Genomic DNA, 21,383 nt, shown 5'->3' on the forward strand with positions numbered 1-21,383 from the left:
TAAGGTACATGGATCAGGTAGCTTCTTCCCTCGAAGCCACCAGTTATGTCATCCTTAGATGAAAAATTTCTTCTCACTTCTATCTCAGCTTGTAAATAATCATGAATGAGCTGAACAAATTGATTACTTTAAAGGATTTTTTTTTTTTTTGGAAATGGAGGAAATGAAGGAGTGCTCAGTTTAGACTTAACAAGCAGACTGGTCTAAAGATGTAGAGGAAATCTCATGTGCTTCCCTCCACAAAAACACCTGATGGCTCTTACCTATAAACTGGGAGCTGCCCCAGATGAAGGGGAGAAACTGGAAGTCATCCAGCCCCCAGACACCCTGACTCCCAGCCGGCTCCATTCTGTAGGTCTTCTGCAGTTTCCGCATCACTTCGAGATACCTGAAAACACAATCAGGACAATGTTCACGTGCATGTAGTAGGGATCAGTCTCAGCAGCGACTGTTTCATTCTGGCACAGGTCTGTAATAACGTCAGAAATAATGTTATTAGAAAGAGAAAGAGAGCAAAAACTATGGAGAGTGTAATAAAAGCAGGGAGAGTTTAAAAAAAAAGAAGAGAAGTGCGTGGGGAGTATAATAAACAGTGGTGCAACGGATCAAAAATCTCACGGTTCGGATCGGATCAATTTCGGATCAGCAAAAAAAGAAAAAAGACAAATTTAACATTTACTTATTGAAGTATTTTTTTTCCTGTTAAAAACATTCAACTCAAGACTCATTCCACGCAATTATTAAAAAAAATTAAAAATGATACAATATAGGGCAGTACAGTCTTTGTATCTACCACTCAATTCAATTCAATTTTATTTATAAAGCGCCAAATCACAACAACAGTCGCCTCAAGGTGCTTTATATTGTAAGGTAGACCCTACAATAATACATACCGCTCATTATGAGCGGTCACGGTCACGTAGCTGTCCGTTGCCCTGGAGGTCCACCCATTTGTAGTAGTTAGAGCAACAGAAGTTGCCTGGGACAGTTCAGCCATAACTTTAAACTTTTCCTGCTCATACATGCTTGGAACAATCTTGCCACTAAAGTTGACGCGCAACGACATATCATAGCGTGGCTCGAGCACGTTCATCATAGTTTAAACCCCTTGTTTTGGACAACTGAATACGGCCTCCCATCTGCAGCTAAACACCCAACAGCCTTTGTAATAGCTTTAGCCCGGTTGGACTGGGCAACAAAGGGCTGCTTAAATACCGCAAACTCCTCTGCTCCTCCACTTGGACCGCTAGCACTGACCATAACTATCGCTTGACAGACCCACCACGCGCACCATACGCATACTTTTTTTTCTTCTTTTTCAAATCTTCGGATCACGTGGGATCGGTTTGGATTATGGATCAACCGTGATCCGTTGCACCACTAATAAACAGGGAGCAGTGCTTTTTGGTAAATTAAAGTTTGTAACAAAATCAGATTTTTAAACCTGAACATTTACCATTGCATTAACAGCATACTGCAGTTTAGTGCGACAGCTCACCTGTTGAACACCTTAAAGACGATAGCGAGCTGATCATCCACCCTGAGCGCTCCAACCTTACAGAGACAGCAGAGGAACGCTGCGAAAGCTGCTTCATGACCTGAAGAGACAAACGAACATTAAACAGCTGCAGGATTAGTCTGCAAAGTGTGTGAGCTGCACTCAAACGCACCGCTGAGATCACTTTTCGGCATCTGACTACAGCACCAGGTCTGAGTTTTACTGCTGCTGTAGACCAGAGCAATGCTTTGGGCCAGCACTGATGAGACGATGCAAAACTACTAAAGAACAACAACAACAGCTGCAACAAGTTCAGGTGGAGCAACAACTTTTTTTTGATTTGTGGAGGAAATAAAGATCCGGTAGCAACATAACCAATCAAAGCTAACTGATAACTGGAGTGACATAGAGCACTGTTACCTGTGCCGTAGTCTATCCTGGTGGAGTTTCCCACAGACTCTTTGAGATAGACAGCAATCTCTGGAGCTGCTGCACGTTTATCAGCAGGGAGGACCACCGACACCAGTGCCTCTGCTTCCTACAAACAAAACATACAAATAAATTAACTGCTAGCCACAGCCCATGTGCATGGATGTGTGTTAGAACATGTGTGAGCGTACCGACCTGATCTAGTTTGGCGAACCAGGTTCTGTACGCCTTATTTCCGAAGCGTGACGGCTGGTCGACGGGAGGCGTCTCATTTATCCATCGGTCCAGAGTTCCCAGAAGATCCATGAGCTTCTCCACCGTCTGGGAAAAGTAACAAGGCAGTGACTGCAGCAGGACCATCGTGAGTCGGGGTAGATAACAAACCAGCTCAAGCCTGTTGGTTTCTCTAAAATCGAAATTCTTTATTTCAATGCTTTCTTCATTTTTGTTGCTCTTACTTGTAGTGTGGTTATATGTGACACATGCACGAGGCCACATTTTCTGGTTAACATCACCAAACTATCAGCTTGGCACTTTAAAATGCACCAAATATTCTCTACAGACAAAGTTTAACCTGACAGGCGTTAAATGACAGCTGATGCTCTGCTGCGTTTCTCTTGCTACGCAGCAGATCTGCTGGTTTAGTATACAAAAACCAGCAGATCACGTACCTCAGACACTTTATATTCACATGTGAGCTTCTTTCCCTTCACACCTTCGTTCAGCGTCAGAATAAAGCCTATGTAGTCAGCGTAGGCCTGAAAGCAGAGAGGCAAGTTAAAAACACACATCAGACCAGTGTTCCAGCAGTATGGCATACATGTGACTGCTAAACATTTGATGTTAACTTGTCCTCCATTTTGGCAATGTGACAAACAAGGTGACAACGTAAGGTCAGTCACACAAGCCTAGAGAACAGTCTGCAACCATCTGGCAACTAGGGCTGGGCTATATCATACCGTTCACGGTAATACCGGTGTAATTTTGGGCAACGATAGGAAAATGAAATATCGCGATAGAATATGGGTAAAACGCGCATGCGCAGTGCCTTTGTTTACATACGCATATGGCTGCGATGCAGAATGAGAAGAGCGAAAGCGGATCATTGAATGAAACAGATGAACCAGAATTAGTTTGTAAAAATGCTGCAACTTCAGTGGTGTGGAACTGGTTTAGCTTTCGCCCGTCAGATACGCAACAAAGCACTATTTTTGGTAGAGCATGCTAGCAGGCCGTCGTTATTACCGTGTTGTTTGGAAAATACGGCACACTTAAAATCAATCCTTTGATTTTTCTGAAAATCAACAGGTCCCCTTATAATCCCGTGTGCCTTATGTATGAATTCTGGTTTTGTTTACTGACCTCGAAACGGTTTTATGTACACGGCGCTCGAAAATCTGTCAAATGTTTTAGTACGACTTTGCTAAGCTACGAACTTGATGGATTGTCGGAGCATTACGGCTATCGTAGGCAGGAGCCTCGCGGAGTGATACGTACTGTGCTTCAACATAATATTACCGTATTGTGTGTGTATAACCTCTTTTTAAGTTTTGTGGATAGTATACAAGGTTATGCTGAGGATCTGTCGGCCAATTTCCACTGGAAATGTCTTTTATTTATTTATTTATTTATTGATTTATTTATTTTTTGTTTCACACATGGTACAGCAGTAATTCCTTTCCCATACGCAACCTTTTGGTTAAACTGTCAGCAAGGAATTTGCACAACTTTAATGCACATAAAAAAAAAAAAAACAGCAGCTTGTTTAAGTGAAAATACATTGATGGGGTTTTTGCACTAATAAAGTTGTGGAGTTGTAAAGTATTTTGTCTAGTGTCAATTATATCGTCAGTTATATCGTTATCACAAATTTTCAAATGTATATCGTGATAAATATTTTTGGTCATATCGCCCTGCTCTACTGGCAACCACTGGTGGTAACGAAAAATTAGTATCCTCTAACAGGTTTATTGAGTGTTTGCTGAAGTTTGGAGAATTGATTACTAAAGTCAGTCAGTAGGGCCCCCCACCAGCAACCATGTCATTGGGGAAAAAAACAATTTTATTAGGGAAACCACCTGGTGATGGATCTGGTTGCTAGCAGATTGCCACAGCTGCCGATATTTTTCATGAGGAGGACTTCTCTTCAAACACTCTGGGAAAAATCCTTTGCTTCCAATTTTGAGATCTTCTCCTCCTATATCAGAACTCATGTGAAGATTTTGTCTGAGTGGCGAGTGCTTGCGCCCTCAGTGCTGGCAAAGTAACCAAGGAGGCGACCAAAACTGGAAAATCACTGAATACTTGCTAACAAGTTTGTTGCAGATGACATCTTCCTCACAAATTACAGGCAACAGAGGCAACCTGGTAGCATCCAAAACAATCAGAAGGCGGTTTCTGGTGGAGTGCCCTCTACAGCACCATCTTTGTCACCAATTTCACCATGTGACAGCCGAAAGCCTCCAGAAACGACTCACAGCCACACTTTTCCTTCATAGTCGATGGTTATATCACGTTCAATATGACAGACAACTCTCGAAGAAGACGCGTGCACACGCCCACAGGGAGGAACCAACCTGAGAGCGCTTCCACTTTCCCATGTCAGGCACCATGCTGATTTCTTTCTTGGGCACCATAAAGGTGAAGCTGGCCCCCTCCTCGGGGGCTTCATCTTCAGGAGTGGATCCTAAAAAATAATTCAGAACAGAGAATTTTCATGACATCAGTGCATAAATAAGTAATCCCCATGAGCCAAAAGCTCCGGCTGCACACTGCTCTTAACTAAACTTCAACCACTCGAGCTGATAAGTGATGCACCAAAAGCTACAGTTCCTCTAATGTCCACTAGAGGCTCCATAAGCAAGCCAGTCCCCTAGAGTCAACATCTAATTTCACCCTCTTGTCCTAATATGGTCACGTTGGCCTCAAAAACCTAAAATGGGGGCGAATAACAATGAGGCTGAGTCAAAAACCAGTGGGTGTTTCCATCTTTTCTATACAGTCTGAGATGTAAACCTGCACTCTCTGTAATGTCCAGCAGGGGGTGGCTCCAGGTTGCAAAGATTAGACTGTATAGCCGTTTATGAGAAAATAAGCCTACTTCAGTCTTGATTTATGATCTGAGTAAACACTTTCCCGATGATGTTATGGACTCAGTTACCAAAACAAACATGAAGTTTATTTAGTAAATGTTATCGCCATTTAGAGTCAAAAATCAATCGCTTTCTCACTTATGTTTGGTGACAGCCAAAAAGTTAAACTCAAAGCATCAAAAACAGATTTTTGAACTAGTGGGTGACATCACAGTTACATTAATCTTTTATATACAGTCTATGGTTAATGCTCTTTCAGCTGCTCCCTTTAGGGATTGCCACAGCTGATCATCTGCCTCCATCGAATCCTCGTCTGTCACACCAACCCTCTGCACGTCCTCCTTCGTTTGATCCACGAATCTTCTCTGTGGTCTGCTTCTTTTCCTTCCATGTTTAACATCCTTTGTCTCCCACACGTTAAACCTGATCGGTCCCTCTGATGTTCTCCTTTCTGAACCTGTTCATTCTGGTCAACCCCAATCAAAATCTGAACATCTTCATCTCTGCCACCTCTACCTCAGCCTCCTGTTCTTTTTTGTCATCGTCACCATCTCCTAACCATACATCACAGCAGGTCTTACTACTATCTTGTTAATATTTACTTTCACTCTTTTTGCTACCCTTCTATCACAAATCTCCGACACCAGTCTCCAACCTCTCTTCAGTGTTGTCTGGTGCTTTGTATGGTTGACAACCAGGTATTTAAACTCATCCATCTTCACTACTTTTATTCCTTGCAGCATCATCGTTACACCTGCCCCTCCTATTCGCACACATGTATTCTTCCTCTTCTCTCCAGACCCTCCTGCACCTGTAAACATTATAGTCCACAGAGACCTGTGCATCAACATCAGGTCTTAAATAATCAGACCCCATCTTATCTTAATGACCTTGTAGTACCATATCACCCTATTAGAGCACTTGCTCTCGCACTGCAGGCCTACTTGTTGTTCCTAGAGTATTTAAAAGTAGAATGGGAGGCAGAGCCTTCAGTTTTCAGGCCCCTCTTCTGTGGAACCAGCTTCCAGTTTGGATTCGGGAGACAGACACTATCTCTACTTTTAAGATTAGGCTTAAAACTTTCCTTTTTGCTAAAGCACATAGTTAGGGCTGGACCAGGTGACCCTGAATCCTCCCTTAGTTATGCTGCAATAGACGTAGGCTGCCGGGGGATTCCCATGATGCATTGAGTTTTTCCTTTCCAGTCACCTTTCTCGCTCACTACGTGTTGATAGACCTCTCTGCATCGAATCATATCTGTTATTAACCTCTGTCTCTCTTCCACAGCATGTCTTTTATCCTGTCTTCCTTCTCTCACCCCAACCGGTCGCAGCAGATGGCCGCCCCTCCCTAAGCCTGGTTCTGCCGGAGGTTTCTTCCTGTTAAAAGGGAGTTTTTCCTTCCCACTGTCGCCAAAGTGCTTGCTCATAGGGGGTCATATGATTGTTGGGTCTTTCTCTGTATCTATGAAGCGCCTTGAGGCGACTTATGTTGTGATTTGGTGCTATATAAATAAAATTGAATTGCAAATAAGCTCAAAGACGACCGCTGATGTAAACCCACCTTCAACCCAGAAGTACCACGGTTCTTCTCTTAGCGCCCTATTATCATAAGCTTTCTCTAAATCCAAAGACACAGTGAAGCTCCTTCTGACCTTCTCCATCAATACTCTGAAAGCAAACACTGCATCTGCAGACCTTTTTCTCTGCTTGAAAGGATATGCCTGTTCACCGACATTCAATACCTAGTATTAGTAAAGTAATTTAATAATCTTTCCAGTGTGTTTTCAACAACTTTATTCAAGCACAGGAATCGAGGTCCCCTTTAAAGACGACACTAATCAATGTGCTGACTCCGGTTAGCAGCCAGAAAGTACTGAGTACTTTTTACTCACTGTGTGCAAGCTGACACCTCACACACAGCCAGGTAAGGAGACTGTGTCTCTGTCAGACTGTGCTAAAGTCTGCTAACATCACCGTATTTGCGCCACAGAGTTCAAATACAACCAGCCCAGGTGGAGAACCTACAGTCAGTGAGTGTGGACAACTCTTGGCTTCCAGGTTCATCTAACAGCCCTTAAATCAAACCCTAAAGCCTCGTTTCTAAAGGTCACTGCCTTGAAAGCGTCAAATAAACATCACACGACACACTGCTGACGCCGAGCACGAGCATCAAGCCGAGCTTTACCTGACTGCTGCTCTGTTTCCGCCATGGCGAGCCTGACAGTCTTCTTCGTGGTGTGTTTTCCCGGCAGACTCATTACTCATGGCTCAGTACTGCCCCCACATGTTCGCATACTGAGTGGCACCCCAAGATTTCTCAAATTGTTGAAAATCAAACTTTTATCTTAAAGTACATTTAATGCTTTCGTATAGTGGAGGTAAAACGAGAAACTAAGAGGTTACATCGAATTTGTACTTATAAGTGCGCATAACTGCTACTCTGCCACTTATTTATTGCATCTGGGGCAGCCGGCCACCCCGGCTCTTTTCCAGCTGAGTAACTTTAGCAGATAAAGCACTGAGCAGCTGCAGAGAGGCTGTGAAGTCAGGCTACAGCACCGCCCGCCTGACGGATAAAAAAAAAATAAAGCTGTGTAAGATCGTGGTGGCCGGACTCTGTGCTTCATTGGACTGCTCTCTGTGTTTTTGTGGGCGTTTCTACCTCCGACTGCAGAATGTGGGGCATTTGCAGCAGATCTGTGGTGAGTAACGGCAGCTTTAGCGGACTGACTGTTGGTTTGTTTGTGTGTCCCCCACCCCCCGAGTTCAGCTTTCACACTCTGACAGAATTAATGACATCCACGTTAATTAATTCACCCGAGACTCGATTTTTTTCTGAGCTAGAGTAAGTTAATTAGCTCGCTGCTGCTACTAGGCGGAAAATTCTGTTTGTTAGCTGTTAGCTGTGGCTAATATTTAACGCACCGGCAATTACAGAAGTGGGTGAAAGGTGAATTTAGCTCAAAGACAGTGGAACACCAGCGTGACTGCAGCTTTAAAGATACCTTTAATGTAGTCCAAGCCTGTGTAAGTTGGATTAAAAGCAGATGCTACAACATAAATACAATAAACCGATGAGATTAGCATGTGTGCACACCTTTTAAACACATTAAATACTCTTTGGTTGAATCATAATCTGGTTTTGTAGGTTTGCTGTTGACCCTCTGCTCATTATCCTGTGATGTTAGTTTTCCCCATGAAACTAATATGCAAAGCTGTAATAACTACAGAGGTATAAAGCTGGTGATCCATACCATGAAGTTATGGGAAAAGGTTGTTGAAGCTGGGTTAAGGAGAGAGTTGAGGATCAGCAAGCAGGAGGGTGACTTCATGCCAAGAAAAGAGCACTGTAGATGTGAGGTTTGCTTTGACAGTGTTTATGGAGAAGTGGCTATAGAGAAAGCATATGATAGGGTGCCAAGAGAGGAAATGTTATAGTGCATGAGGAAGTCAGGAGTGGCAGGGAAGTATGGGAGGATGGTGCAGGACATGAATGAGGACAGCGAGAGGTGGTGAGATGTGCTGTGGAAGTGGCTGATGATCCGCTGTGGCAGTCAAAGCTTTTGTCTTAATGTCATTTCTCTTATTTCTCTGTTAAAGGTGGGGATGATGAAGCCCTGCGGTTTTGTGAAGACCAGTTTCTTGGTCAAACCGGTATCAGCCACTCGAGCCGCTGGCCGATACTTCACCCACCAGAAGGGGCTGCCATGCCTGCCTGTCCCCACTTTGCAGCAGACCTGTGAGCGATACCTTGCCGCCCTAGAGCCCATTGTGGAGGCAGACGAGCTGAAGCACACCAAAGGGCTGCTGGAGGAGTTTCAGCGAGCTGGAGGGCTTGGAGAGAGGCTGCAAAGGGGTCTGGAGAAGAGGGCATCCAAAACTGAGAACTGGGTGAGCTCAAAAAGGGGACCTTGTTTTTGGCACTCTGGTCCTTTAAATATATTAAACTAGACTTATGGTGCTTATTTCCACCTCCATACTCTCATTTGTGGACTCTGCTAGAGTAGCTTTGTTTGAATTTCAGTTCAAAATAATACCCCTTTTTCTTACTTTGGGCTTTTAATTCTTCCTCTGTGTGAAATAAGTCAGATTTCACTTCCTCACACTCCTCACAGCCAACTTTCTTCTGATTGGCTGACCCCTCTCAAAGAACAGGAGGGTGTGACTTCTGTGCCTGATTTGACCATATTAATGATATTCCTGTATAACATCACACAGACCTAAGAGTAGAAAAAAACTGACTGTCTAGAGCAGTTTCTTCTCAACCTTTTTTATGCAGTGTTGATGTCAGACGTCCTGCCTCATCTTAGTTTTTGTTGTTGGTGAGGGAGAGGCTAAGGGGTCTTTCTGTAAGATCTAATATTTCTTCTTTAAAGGAAAATCTGATAACAAAGTTATTTTGTGTCCTTCTTCTTGGTGTGTGATCCACTCAGTGCCTATCTGTGTGTTTGTCTCACTTTAGCTGTCACAGTGGTGGGTTCAGGTGGCTTACCTCGACTATCGTTTGCCTGTGGTCGTCCATTCAAGTCCTGGGTTGGTTTTGCCTCGCATGAACTTCAGTGATAAGAAAGGACAAATAAGGTGATCACATGCAGCTTCTTCCAAATGTCAGAGTCTCTTTATTGCTCTGAATCCCAAACAGGTTTTCGGTGTCTCTTTCCCTGCAGTATAAAGTCATGCACCTTGATTTCCCTGATGATGACTGAATTGTTTGTTTTTACAGGATCTGGTTGGGCCAAATTAATTTTGTCCATTTTTTTTTTGGCTTTTTGAAAAAAAAAAAAAGATGCAACAAATAGATTTTGACTAAATGTCATGTTTTTAGACTAAAATGTGAACGCCACTGAACATGTGGTGTTTAGGGTTAGGTCTGAATCCATGTGTCCATCATAAACACATTCAGTTCAGTCATTGAAGTAAATAAAAGATGTGGATCTTTGAACCTTCCTTCCTTCCTTCCTTCATTCCTTCCTTCCTTCCTTCCACCCACTCATAAGCTTGCATCATCTTCCTCTTCTTCTTCTACTCTTTCGTCTACTTTTTCATCTACTTTTTTATCCTTCATTTCCTTTTTGTTCTCACTCTCACTTCCTCATTTCCTCTCCCTCCCTTTCCCCTATTTTTTCCTTCTTTTTATTTCATCTTTCCTTTCCTTTCCTTTACTCCTTTCCTTTTTTCTTTTCCCTTGTCAAAGTTTCATGTTTTTTCAGCATTTTCTTTGGCATACCCTGTGAATCTCTGGGCTCCTGTCACTGAAACTCAATAGATTATATTGATCTCTGTCTATCTGTCTTCAGGTTTGCAGCTAAACTGATAGCAGGCGTTTTGGACTTTAAGACAATGATTGATAAGTGAGTACGTATTTTAAAATGTGGTTTTTATTCAGTTATGTTCAGCAGGGATGAAATTTTATATTTTAATGAGATAACATGATCCTGAATACGTTTTAATCAGTCAAACCGAAGCATGCAGTAAATGATAGAATATTTTTCTTTCAGTGAAACTCTTCCGGTCGAGTACCTGGGAGGGAAGCCTCTCTGCATGAATCAGTACTACGAGGTGCTGTCATCATGCCGGATCCCTGGTCTGAAGAGAGACTTGGTGGTGAACCACGCCAAGAGCTCACGACCCCCCAAACACATCACCGTAGTGCACAACTTCCAGGTAAGCAGCTCGCCTTCTGCAGCCTGACGTTAGAGATCAGCAAACACGGTAAACTCGAGTTTTCCAGAGTACACTCGGCACTTTCATGGGTCTGAACGGAGCAGCCACGTGAAACCTGTGTGGTGTTCTGGCCACGGAAACAGGCCGGCAGGCTATGTTTGAAATAACAGATGTTCAGAAGTCCAACTTTTTGTGCGATGGTTAGCATCTTCCTCTGCCTTTTGTGTGCTACCAAAGGTGCCTTTGACGGTGCAAAATGTTTCGTCGACATTGTTGCGTTTGTTGGGGAGAAAACTTACAAACATACAGTGCAACACTTCAGAGTCAAAATTGCACACAAAAAATCAGTGAGGACACGAAAGGTGAACGGCGTTATACAAGGGGACCGCTGTAGTTATTAGTTTGAATTCTTTTTTTCTTTTTTTTAATATATATATAATTTTTACTTGCTCTTTTAAAAAAAGAAGGATTTCCCGGAGGAACCTACTTGAGGGATTAATAAAGTTTTATCTAATCTAAAACCACCGGGGCTGAAATATCAAAATGCATAGGCTATGTATTTTCTCTGCTTCAGATTTTAAGATTTTGAGTGAACACACTCATAGCTTGATTGAACAGTGATGTGTTATCTTTATCACCTATCCTGACTGGTGATAATAAATGAAACTAGATGAGTAAAGCGATCCTGGATATGTTAAACTTGCTTTGTAGTTGGCACATCTGAGCGAGCATGGCCTTTAGCAGTCCTGGCACTGCTTTACGCATTTTAGAAACAATAGAAAAGCACAGTCAGTCAGTCAGCCATCCTATTTATTAAGAGTCTAGCTGCTTGCTGTTGTTAGTAATTAATTTTAAGGCTGAGAGTTTTAAACACTGGGACCTTTTTGGGGGGTTTTTTCTTCACTGCATCCACCATTAGGGGGCGATATTCAGCTAATGCCATACAGTATTCCAGGGTTTGTTCCAGGCTATTAGCCTGCAGTTAGCATTACCCCCTAATACATTCTTCCAAAGTAGTAATATTTATATAGGTTTGCAGATCTATACCCACAGACATAAACCTTTTGTGATTCATATAAAAGGAGGAACTGAGCGCTCTTCTAGTTTCAGGATCATTTCCTTCATCTTTTGCATTTTTGATTCATAAAAAAAAAAACAACTTTGACTGGGCTTGTTTTTAAGAAACAAATTAGTATATTAATCACTTGTGATGGATGAATGTTTGTATGTCACCCTAGTAGAAAGATTAACAAATCCCCCAAAGTTACCACTCTAGCACTTTTGCTTCCTAATTTAAATCAGGAACTATTCAAAGAATGTGTTAGACACAGGTCTGGACACCAGCTTTTGTTGCATCTGCATCTGGCAGACTGATTTCTGACTTAACCTCTTTCTTCCACTTGGATCCAGTTCTTTGTGCTGGACGTGTACAACAGCGACGGAACTCCGCTGACTGCAGATCAGCTCTGCGTCCAGCTGGAGAGGATCTGCAGTGCCTCAGCAAACTCCAACTCGGAGCCTGTCGGCATCCTCACCACGCAGCACCGAGACTCGTGGGGCAAAGCCTACCTCAACCTCATCAAAGGTGAGCCAACAGGACGCTGACTGTGTTATGAGAGCTGCTAGTCTGTGGAGCAGTTTAGTCACTTTTTGTTTTGTGTGTGCAGATAAAACCAACAAAGAGTCGGTGCTGGCTATCCAGAGGAGCATCTTCACACTGTGTCTGGATGGAGCGATGCCTCGGGTGTCTAATGAGCTTTACCGCAGCTGTGCCGCCATCCAGATGCTGCACGGAGGAGGCAGCCAGTGGAACAGTGGCAACCGCTGGTTCGACAAGACGCTGCAGGTGACCTGCACATGCATACAACAGTGATCACAAAAGACAGCAACAACCTCATTAGACAGCCTGCACGCCAAGGTGTCTGTACATGCAGATGTTTCTCTCTCACTCAGCCTAAATTCAGCTTGAAGTGTTGTAAGAGAAACATCAGTATTACAGAAGAGCCTTTAAATCCCTCAAACTCTTAACAAACAACAAGTTTAACTGAAGGAAGGTGGCTGTATCTTAGACTGCAGGACAGTTTTAGCTGAAAAACATGAGTGGATGCATGTTTTCATGCATCAAGACATTTGATGTTTCTGAACCTGTCTCCTGCAGCAAGGCCTGGTTTCCTCACCCTGGTGGTTTGGTCTCTCTTCAGTGGGCTTTGATGTTTGATAAACTGGAACTGTGGTTACTGTAATAATAATATAATAAGGCCGTTAAATCCCTCAGCAATAGAGAAAACGTGCAGTGTTTTCCTTAAATGTTTTTTCTTCTGTCTTCCAGTTCATTGTTGGAGAGGATGGGGCGTGTGGAGCAAACTACGAGCACGCTCCGGCTGAAGGTCCACCCATCGTAGCCCTGATCGACCACGTTGTAGAGTACACGTAAGTAGGTCACAGATTATCTTCAGTTTATTTTCATAGAGGAACCCTTTAGAGCCTCTGGTATGGGAATGTTCACCACAGCGTGATTGGACATGTTTGAAAGCACTACATTTGTTTCAGTTGCTCTCTGCAGCTCAATTTCCATCTCATCCACTCATTCAGATTTCTTTTTCTGGTGTAAACACAGAGTCTGTGTATGTTTTATTTTCTCTTTGTGTTTACAGGAGGAAGCCTGAGATGGTGCGGTCTCCCATGGTGCCTTTACCCATGCCGCGGAAATTAGACTTCCACATCACGCCGGATATCAAGAAAGACATCGAGGAGGCCAAGAACAGCATGAACACGTGAGGGCAGCTTTTGGGATGAGTATCATGTTTGGGCAATATTTTATTTTTTCAGGACAATATTTGTGTTAACCCAGGTATAATTTGATATAGATTTGAGCAGTTGTGTGTAAAACAAACATAAAGAGATAACCTTGTTCAGTACTGACATGTGAATATGAAAAAGCTAACATATGGGTTGTGATTTTTTTCTTTTCTTTTCTTTTTTTTTTCTTGATTTTCTTAACTTGTGTTTTTTTTCTTGGGGACTAAAAATGAATCCAGTTAGAAGCTTTACCCTCTTTATCCAAAGTTTTCTTCAAGCTTAATCTGTGTGACCTAGCTTATCTGTATCGGTAGGACAAAGCTAAATATACTGCCGCTTTAATACGCTTTGTGGCCAGTTTCACATCTCGCTGAGCTCAGCAGATTGTTTACAAGTACATACTGCCCTCTGGTGGGGCTTTTGTGCAGCACACAACAAGGCAAATGGAAATATATCATCTCCTTATGAAAAGGAAAGAAGAACATCTTAATATGATGATACTGAAAATCATAGTCTAAATACTCTGGTACAACAATGTTGTCCAAACTTGCTGACTGCATACGTGTTAACAGTCAGTGTAAATGTGACATCTTTCCCTTACAGACTAGCCCAGGACCTGGACATGAGGGTGATGGTTTTCGGACACTTTGGAAAAAACTTCCCAAAAGCCCACAAGATGAGTCCCGATGCCTTCATCCAGATGGCGCTGCAGCTGGCCTACTACAGGTGAGGCGCTGGTTGGTGTTAGTGCCTGGCTTTCTAACTGTAGCACAGAGGTTGGACTAGGGGTGGGTTTTTATAATCGATTTATCGATTAAAATCGATTCTGACTTGGATAACGTGAAATCGATTCATTAAAATCCTGAATCGATTTTTTTAATATAAATTTATTTTTCCCGAAATGCCAGAATCTCAGGTGAAAGATCACAAAATTTCAACAACCACCAAACAGCTAAGACAGTAAATGAGAGCGGGTACACGGATTCTGCACAAAGACTTAAACACACAGCGCGGACCCGCCGACGGATCAGAATCAGTGAGATGTCGCCTTTCTCAGCTGACGGTCGGGGTTGAAAGCCGACAGCTTGCTGATTCTGATCTGTTGGCGCTTTGTGTCCACGCCCTTTTTGCGCTGATCATAAAGCTGTTAGTTTTATCTCTCTCCAAACAATATTGACCGAACCAGCAGCAAAAGAAGATCCAAACTACAAATGTAAACTTTTTAAAATTATGCAGCCGTGTCTCTAACAAAACCGCTGTAACTTCAGAGTTAACGTTCATGTGTTGATTAATGGTTTTCTTTCATTTTTGATGTACTGCAGAATATTTTTATAAATTCCCAGGTCAGGAAAATCACCTTCATGTTTTTCTGTGTTTTATCTTCAGCTACTTTGACACAAAGGCATCTGCTGTGATGCTCACACCTTTGATAAAGTCTTGCGTGTGTCAGCTTCCTTTTTATAGATACAAAAATATGTAAATGTACTGATCTGAATTATAATATTTCTGACTGTCAAAATTTCCCAGATTCAAATCAAATTGAATTGAATCGAATTGTGGATTCGGGACCTTGTGAATCGGAAACGAATCGATTCTAGAAATCAGTGACGATACCCAGCCCTAGGTTGGACATCATATGAGCCATTGCTCTGTCTGTGTAGGGGCTTTTAATTTAAAAATTTACAAGATTTTCCCTGTTATTCCTCTGTGTGTCTTCTAGCCTTCTTTATCATCTCAGTGCAGCTAAACCCAGGTTATGTAAAAAAATTATTATTTTTTTAAAAAGGTTCTGCAAGATCCTCTTAAGCATCTCTCAGCAGAGAGATGATTTTGGGATGCTTCTGTAAACTGCTGTAATCGGTAGGATTACAAGTGTCATCTTTATTTAGTTTCGTTCTTATATGAATTTAATATAAATATAAATTCTTCTGTAAATCTTAAATCTTAATTAAATTAACTATGTCTTCTGAAGTGGAGCTGTGACTGAACATCAGAGCAGTTTAATTCCTCATTTTTGTTCCTGGAGGTAAAATATCCTCTCCTCTCTCCTTGCAGGATGTACCAGCAGTGCTGTGCCACATATGAAAGCGCCTCCCTGCGGATGTTCAGACTCGGTCGTACTGATACGATACGATCAGCTTCACGTGCCTCAGCCGCCTTCGTCAGAGCCTTTGACGATCCCAGCAAACAGGTCGGCCACCAAACTGATCATACAGCGGCCAGGAATGAATGTTTTTATTTGATTTAATGGCTTGTTTAAATTCAGGTTTTATTAAACTAGACTCGTTAAATGAATGTGAGTCAAGTTTAATGCAAGTTTGATTTTTCCATCTTCTTCCTGTTTACACAGAACTCTGAGAAAGTGGATCTCATGGAGAAGGCTGTAAAGGCTCACAAGTCATACACTAACATGGTGAGTGCTCACAGCACTGGGACTGTAAAAGGTCCAGCAATGAGCACATCTCTGCAGTGACAGTAGAGGTGACTCTCGCCTCACATCTACAGTATGGGTGCAGAAAGTGAAGGGACCTGAATATTTAGTGAATCCACTGGAAAAAAAAAAAAATCATTGCTTTTGCTCTGTCTCTCCTTCATAGGCAATCAGTGGTCAGGCCATCGACAGACACCTGCTGGGTCTGAAGATGCAGGCCATCGAAGAGAACCTCTCCGTCCCTGATGTCTTGAAAGACGCCGCCTACACTAAAGCCTTACACTATCGACTGTCTACCAGTCAGGTATACAACAATATTCTGAAGCAACACATGCAAGTAGAAAATGTGACCCTGCGACCTTGGCGGTTTCATGTATATGTAATTCTTTTTATGTAACTTGAGCAACACAAACTCCAGATGAGTTGAAACATCTAAACGTCCTGCAAGCTAACCTCTACTTCTTATATCTTCAAAAAGGTCCCATCCCAGACCGACTGCGTCATGTGCTTTGGCCCTGTTGTCCCCAACGGGTACGGTGTGTGCTACAACCCCATGAACGACCACATCAACTTTGCAGTGTCTGCTTTCAATAGCTGCAAAGAAACAGCCGCAGCACAGCTGGCTCAGGCAGTGGTGGACGCGCTGCTGGACATGAGGACACTGCTGGAGCAAGCGCCGAGAGCCAAACTGTGAGGCTCCAATCGAACGTTTCCGGAGATGAAACAAATGCTGCAGTGAGACAGTCGATTTGTTTGATTTATGATGCACTTTAAATGAGACTGAATCAGTGAGAACTGCTGTCCTCCACATTTCTAATGATTTTATGATGTTACTAAAAAATAAATAAAATAAAATAAAAAATCACAGAATGAGTGAAGCACATGTTTACAGCATGAAAATTTAACTGTTTGGTGGTTTTGACTGGATATTTCACCATCACATGATCACCTGATCAGACCGAAAACCAACAAGTCAAAACTCTTTGAATCTTTAAAAAAATAAAATTAAATTAAAGCTGCAAGCAGCATTATGAGGGCCCTCACACCGCGGCACGTCGAGCCACGACCAACACCTAAAACCAGCACGTCCGATCTGATGTCACATTGATGGAATTCATGCATTTAACCACCAGCTTACTTTTCATCTCGGTCAATCATGATTATTATAGTCATCCTACTAGGTGGCGCTCTAACCAATACTGACAAGTGGCATAGCAAACATTTCCGAGCTCAAGTCTCATCATGCCTGCGACCTTCGGGAGAGATTGGACATTGTGTTTTTGAGTGACAGCAGATTACTTCTTTTTGGCGAGTGACTGAAACTCTACGTGCCGCCATGACCACCCCGTTTCCCTGAACGTAAAAAGCTTCGCAATTTAACATCACAAAGGTCTTTAGATTCCACACACTGGAGATTGGTTCAATATGATGAAATCACTTGGAGTTTGTCAAAGTACGGTGCCTGAAAAGAGGGGAAAATGTCACCGAAATTACACATTAAATTTAAAATGGCTGACTTCCTGTTGGATTTGGGATATTGCTCCAAGAGACTTTTTTTGTACATCTTGATATCTTGTATAAGTTTACCAGGTTTCAGACATAAAACACAGAGCAGGGGCTGATGTTTTGAAATTTTGTAGGGGGCGCTGCAGAGCCATTTTGCGCTATTCAAAGGAAAATGATCACATAACAACAAAGCCTTCATCACGTTGGAGGTGTGGCCCAAATTTCAAGACTTTTTAAACTTTCCAAGCCCCTCAAAAGCCACTTCATTGTTCATGGTGAACCGCGTTGCCACCAGGATGCGCCGTTCAGTTTAAAGTCACAATTTTTGCACTGAAGCATCACGAGGGACTGATGGTGATATTCACCGCTTTTGAGGTGGCCACGATCAACCTGTGAAAATCAGTACAACAAAATTAAAGCCATGACATTTCCTGTTGCCACTAGGTGGCGCTGTCCGTATTTCCGACAATGGGCACATCAATCTGTTCAGGGCGGGTCTGACATCATGCCTGTAAAGTCTGGTACTGATCAGACTGGATTTCATTGAGTTATACTAATTTGTTTCTTCATGGCGAGACATCAAAGTTCGCCATGCTGCTGGGGTCACACCCTTTCGCGAAAAGTCACAGTTTTCACTGTAACCCAAGACCAACTCCTTAAGGCTTTCCTGGAGAAATTTGAGGCTGCAGATGTCACCCATCACTATACTGTACCCCAAAGTGTAAAACATGACATTTCCTGTTCCCACTAGGTGGCGCTGTCCCTGATGTCAAATATGGCAGTTGAAATATGTTCAGGGGTGGAGCCTTATCATATGTGTGCTCTTTGGTCCAGATCGGACAATGTATGACAAAATGAGAGGCTATAAGATTTTCATGGCGAGTCATCGAAATTCGCCGTGGCGCCACGGGCTCACCGTATCGCGAAAAGTCAAAAGCTCCACAATTTAACATGGCCCAGGTGTGTAGTTGGCACTGACCAAAGATGAAGCTTATACGACCAAATCCCAAGGAGTTCAAAAAAGTTCGAGGCATGGAAATGGCAAAATTAGAGCCAAAATGTCACCTTCACTTCTAAATTGCGGACTTCCTGTTTGGTTTGCGTCAATGGGCCCACAGACTTTTTTGTTTGTCTCGGCATGATACACATGTGTGCCAGATTTCATACATGTAGCTCAAACGATGTGGTCGTAGGGCTGCATTTAACAAGGCATAGGTAGCGCTCTAGAGCCATTTCCCAGTGCTCATATGTAAAACCATTAAAATACAAAATTTTTCACCAGACCTGGCATGTGTGCAAAATTTCATGAGTTTTTGAGCATGTTTAGGCCCTGAAAAACGCCCTTGTTTTTCCTGAATAATAATAATAATAACAAGAAGAAGAAGAACAAACGGAGCAGATACAATAGGGCCTTCGCACTCTCAGTGCTCGGGCCCTAAAAACTTGATCACACAGATTATTTTCTGTACTTTGAAAAAAAAAATCATTAATGAAGACTGCTCGTTGTCTGATAAGAATATTTATCTGTTATCTCTAGTTATCTGTAGCTAGCAGTCTGGTTTGTACTTGTGTGCCTTAGACTTCCATCATTGTGTAATGCACAAAGCTGCGCAGGGTGAAAATGTTTTTATTACTTTTTTTAGTCTTGAACTTGTAAAAATAGGAGAAAGTTTTAGAAAATAACATGTTTGGACTATTCCATAGTTTAAAACATAACCAGAGAAGTTTAGATCAAGCCCACCAGAGACCACATTGTTGGAAATCAGTAACAGCTGCAAGCCATTTTGCAACCCTGCTCTACTCTGCCTTCTCTTCTTGATGACTTTTCCCACACTGTGTGAACTTGACTTTTGACTAGAGTCTAAAAGTTCACCACAATCATAGATCGCAAATGGCCTTAACTGGGTTTAAGGCCATATGTTATGTTGCTTTGTTCTGCAGCACTTAAAGATTAGGCTTTAAGATTACACTAAAACATGTTTACTGGAGTCTAAATGAGGTTGTGTGTTCACATTTGACTAACAGAATTTTGTTGGCCAGTTTAAACGATGGGAACGATATAATTATTGTGAATGTAAAAAATACAAAGTTAAAAGAATGATTAAATGAATATTGTTCAAAGCACTTGTTTCTTGTATGTTTTTCTTTATTTTATTCTTATGGTAACATGTGGGGTTTTTTTGTTTGTTTTTTCTCTTAGCACCATGGTTCATGGACACTCACAGCCACTTCATTAGGTATACCAGTTAAGTTGTTTAACACAAATCAGCCAATCACGTGGCAGCAACTTGGTCCTGTGAAGGTGATAATATTTACTGAATTTAAATGGGCTCCACAGTCGGAAGGTAGACTCATAATCTGCTAAAACAGGGGTGGGGAACTCCAGGCCTCAAGGGCCGGTGTCCTGCAGGTTTTAGATATCACCCTGGGTTAACCCACGTGAATTAAATAATTAGTTCATTACCAGGCCTCTGGAGAACTTCAAGACATGTCCTGCAGGACACCGGCCCTCGAGGCCTGGAGTTCCCCTGTGCTAAAATTGCTGTTGGAAAATATATAACAAGCCCTTTTTATGATGTGACGGTGATGGTGAATAATTTGTTTAGCACTAGGGGAAAAAAACACTTTAACCAAAGCTACATAAGCATGAAAGCATGAACAGTCTGATGTGTTACACCAAATGCGAAGCAAAGCTTGGCCTCGTGTTGCCCATGTGAATACAGTCACACTGGAAAGCCCCAAATATTTGCCACTAACAACAAATAGGATGAGAAAGAGTCCAATGTTATTCCAACTGGACATTTAGTATGACATGAACATTTAATATGTGACCTATGATTATTCTTTCAAATCATGCTGACCAAAAAGCACCGGCCACCCACAAACAGAATCAAACAACTGCTCCTGATGGGTTTCCAGGACACGGCGTGAAGCAAATTTTTGGCCAAAGATGAAGCATAAAATGAGCACGAATTTGGCTCCTCTGGAGTCAATAAACTCAGTTTAACTCAACCACAACTACAATAAGTACCTTTAAGGTTCTTAAATGCAGAAATCATAGGAGCCTCATGCCGTGTGTGACTGGTGGGAACTGTGCAGGACACTTGTGTTTTTATATTGCTGTAGTCAGAAGGTGACATTTCCCAGCAGACGAAACATTACAGTGAATTAAACATGAAAAGACTTTGAGTAAACCAATGACTCAGTGCGGCTCATGCTGGAGCTGAAGTTCAGTTCCGGTTCATTCAGACCCTGTTCTTTGTCTACCTTGCCCCCATCCCTAAAACCAAACACTCACAGGGAAACTGCAAACTCACATTTTGACTGTCGTGCTTGAATTTCTCTGAAATTTCTAAACCGTCACTTGCTGCCAAAACACAGTGGAAAGCGGGAAGTGGAAGGAATTCTTCTGTTAGTCATGACTGAAGACCCTCTTTGTAATCTGTGTAAAGATAATTAATCTTTTTAAATGACTGGAAAAGTAGAGATTAGGTTATGAGAAATACATCATCATGCAACACATCATTTTCCACAGATTTCGCCCTCACAGTCACTCAGACCTTAGAAGGGCTCTTTGTATGGACTGAGAAGTGTGCGTGTCTGTGTGTGTGTACACTGGGTGAAATAATTATTTGATCCTCTGCTTAATTTGTAAGTTTGCTCACACACAAAGAAATTAGCTGCCTCCAATTTTAAAGGAGAGAAACAGAATATCAACAAAAATCCAGAAAAACACACATAACATAAAAGTTTCATCTCCTACAAATGACCATCAATCACACTCAGTCTTGGACTCCAAGCAAGATCTTGTCTCGTGGTGGATAACAGAAGAAGTGACAGACCTCAAAGCTATCTACAGCAGGTGACCAGAATCTGAAAGTCATGTCCTTAAGAACTAGGGGAAAAAAATCCAGCAAACACCTGAGAGGTGCAGCTGCCCCTTCAGCTGATTCATCTGCTGT

At 42.3% G+C, this 21,383-nt stretch overlaps 2 protein-coding genes across 2 annotated transcripts in view; one reads left to right on the forward strand and one right to left on the reverse strand.

The window, feature by feature from the left end:
* ptpa (protein phosphatase 2 phosphatase activator) overlaps positions 1–7,409 on the reverse strand; it is a 30,176-nt gene extending 22,767 nt beyond the window's left edge. The window contains exons 1-7 of the mRNA XM_004561905.5: positions 7,207–7,409; positions 4,504–4,613; positions 2,599–2,685; positions 2,123–2,248; positions 1,919–2,036; positions 1,499–1,598; positions 264–388 (exon numbers count right to left, since the gene is read on the reverse strand). Coding sequence (XP_004561962.1) covers positions 264–388; positions 1,499–1,598; positions 1,919–2,036; positions 2,123–2,248; positions 2,599–2,685; positions 4,504–4,613; positions 7,207–7,279 — 739 coding nt within the window. The 5' untranslated portion in view covers positions 7,280–7,409. The remainder of the gene's footprint in view (positions 1–263; positions 389–1,498; positions 1,599–1,918; positions 2,037–2,122; positions 2,249–2,598; positions 2,686–4,503; positions 4,614–7,206) is intronic.
* Positions 7,410–7,545: 136 nt separating this feature from the next.
* Positions 7,546–16,785, forward strand: crata (carnitine O-acetyltransferase a). The gene is made up of 14 exons (XM_004561904.5): positions 7,546–7,723; positions 8,622–8,912; positions 9,484–9,602; positions 10,319–10,372; positions 10,520–10,685; positions 12,096–12,270; positions 12,353–12,531; positions 13,015–13,115; positions 13,340–13,459; positions 14,088–14,210; positions 15,540–15,675; positions 15,835–15,897; positions 16,082–16,219; positions 16,394–16,785. The coding sequence occupies exons 1-14, from the start codon at positions 7,697–7,699 to the stop codon at positions 16,607–16,609; spliced, it is 1,908 nt and encodes a 635-aa protein (XP_004561961.1). The 5' UTR covers positions 7,546–7,696; the 3' UTR covers positions 16,610–16,785.
* The last annotated feature ends 4,598 nt before the right edge of the window (positions 16,786–21,383 follow it).

The sequence above is a fragment of the Maylandia zebra genome, linkage group LG7, assembly GCF_041146795.1.
Source record: "Maylandia zebra isolate NMK-2024a linkage group LG7, Mzebra_GT3a, whole genome shotgun sequence".
NCBI classification, from domain to species: Eukaryota; Metazoa; Chordata; class Actinopteri; order Cichliformes; family Cichlidae; genus Maylandia; species Maylandia zebra.

Bases quoted from the DNA above. Each gene is read 5' to 3' on its own strand.
- crata (XM_004561904.5), top strand. From the start codon at position 7,697: ATGTGGGGCATTTGCAGCAGATCTGTG. The intron at 8,913-9,483 runs GTGAGCTCAAAA...GTCTCACTTTAG, and splicing joins CATCCAAAACTGAGAACTGG to CTGTCACAGTGGTGGGTTCA. The intron at 13,460-14,087 runs GTGAGGGCAGCT...TTTCCCTTACAG, and splicing joins GCCAAGAACAGCATGAACAC to ACTAGCCCAGGACCTGGACA.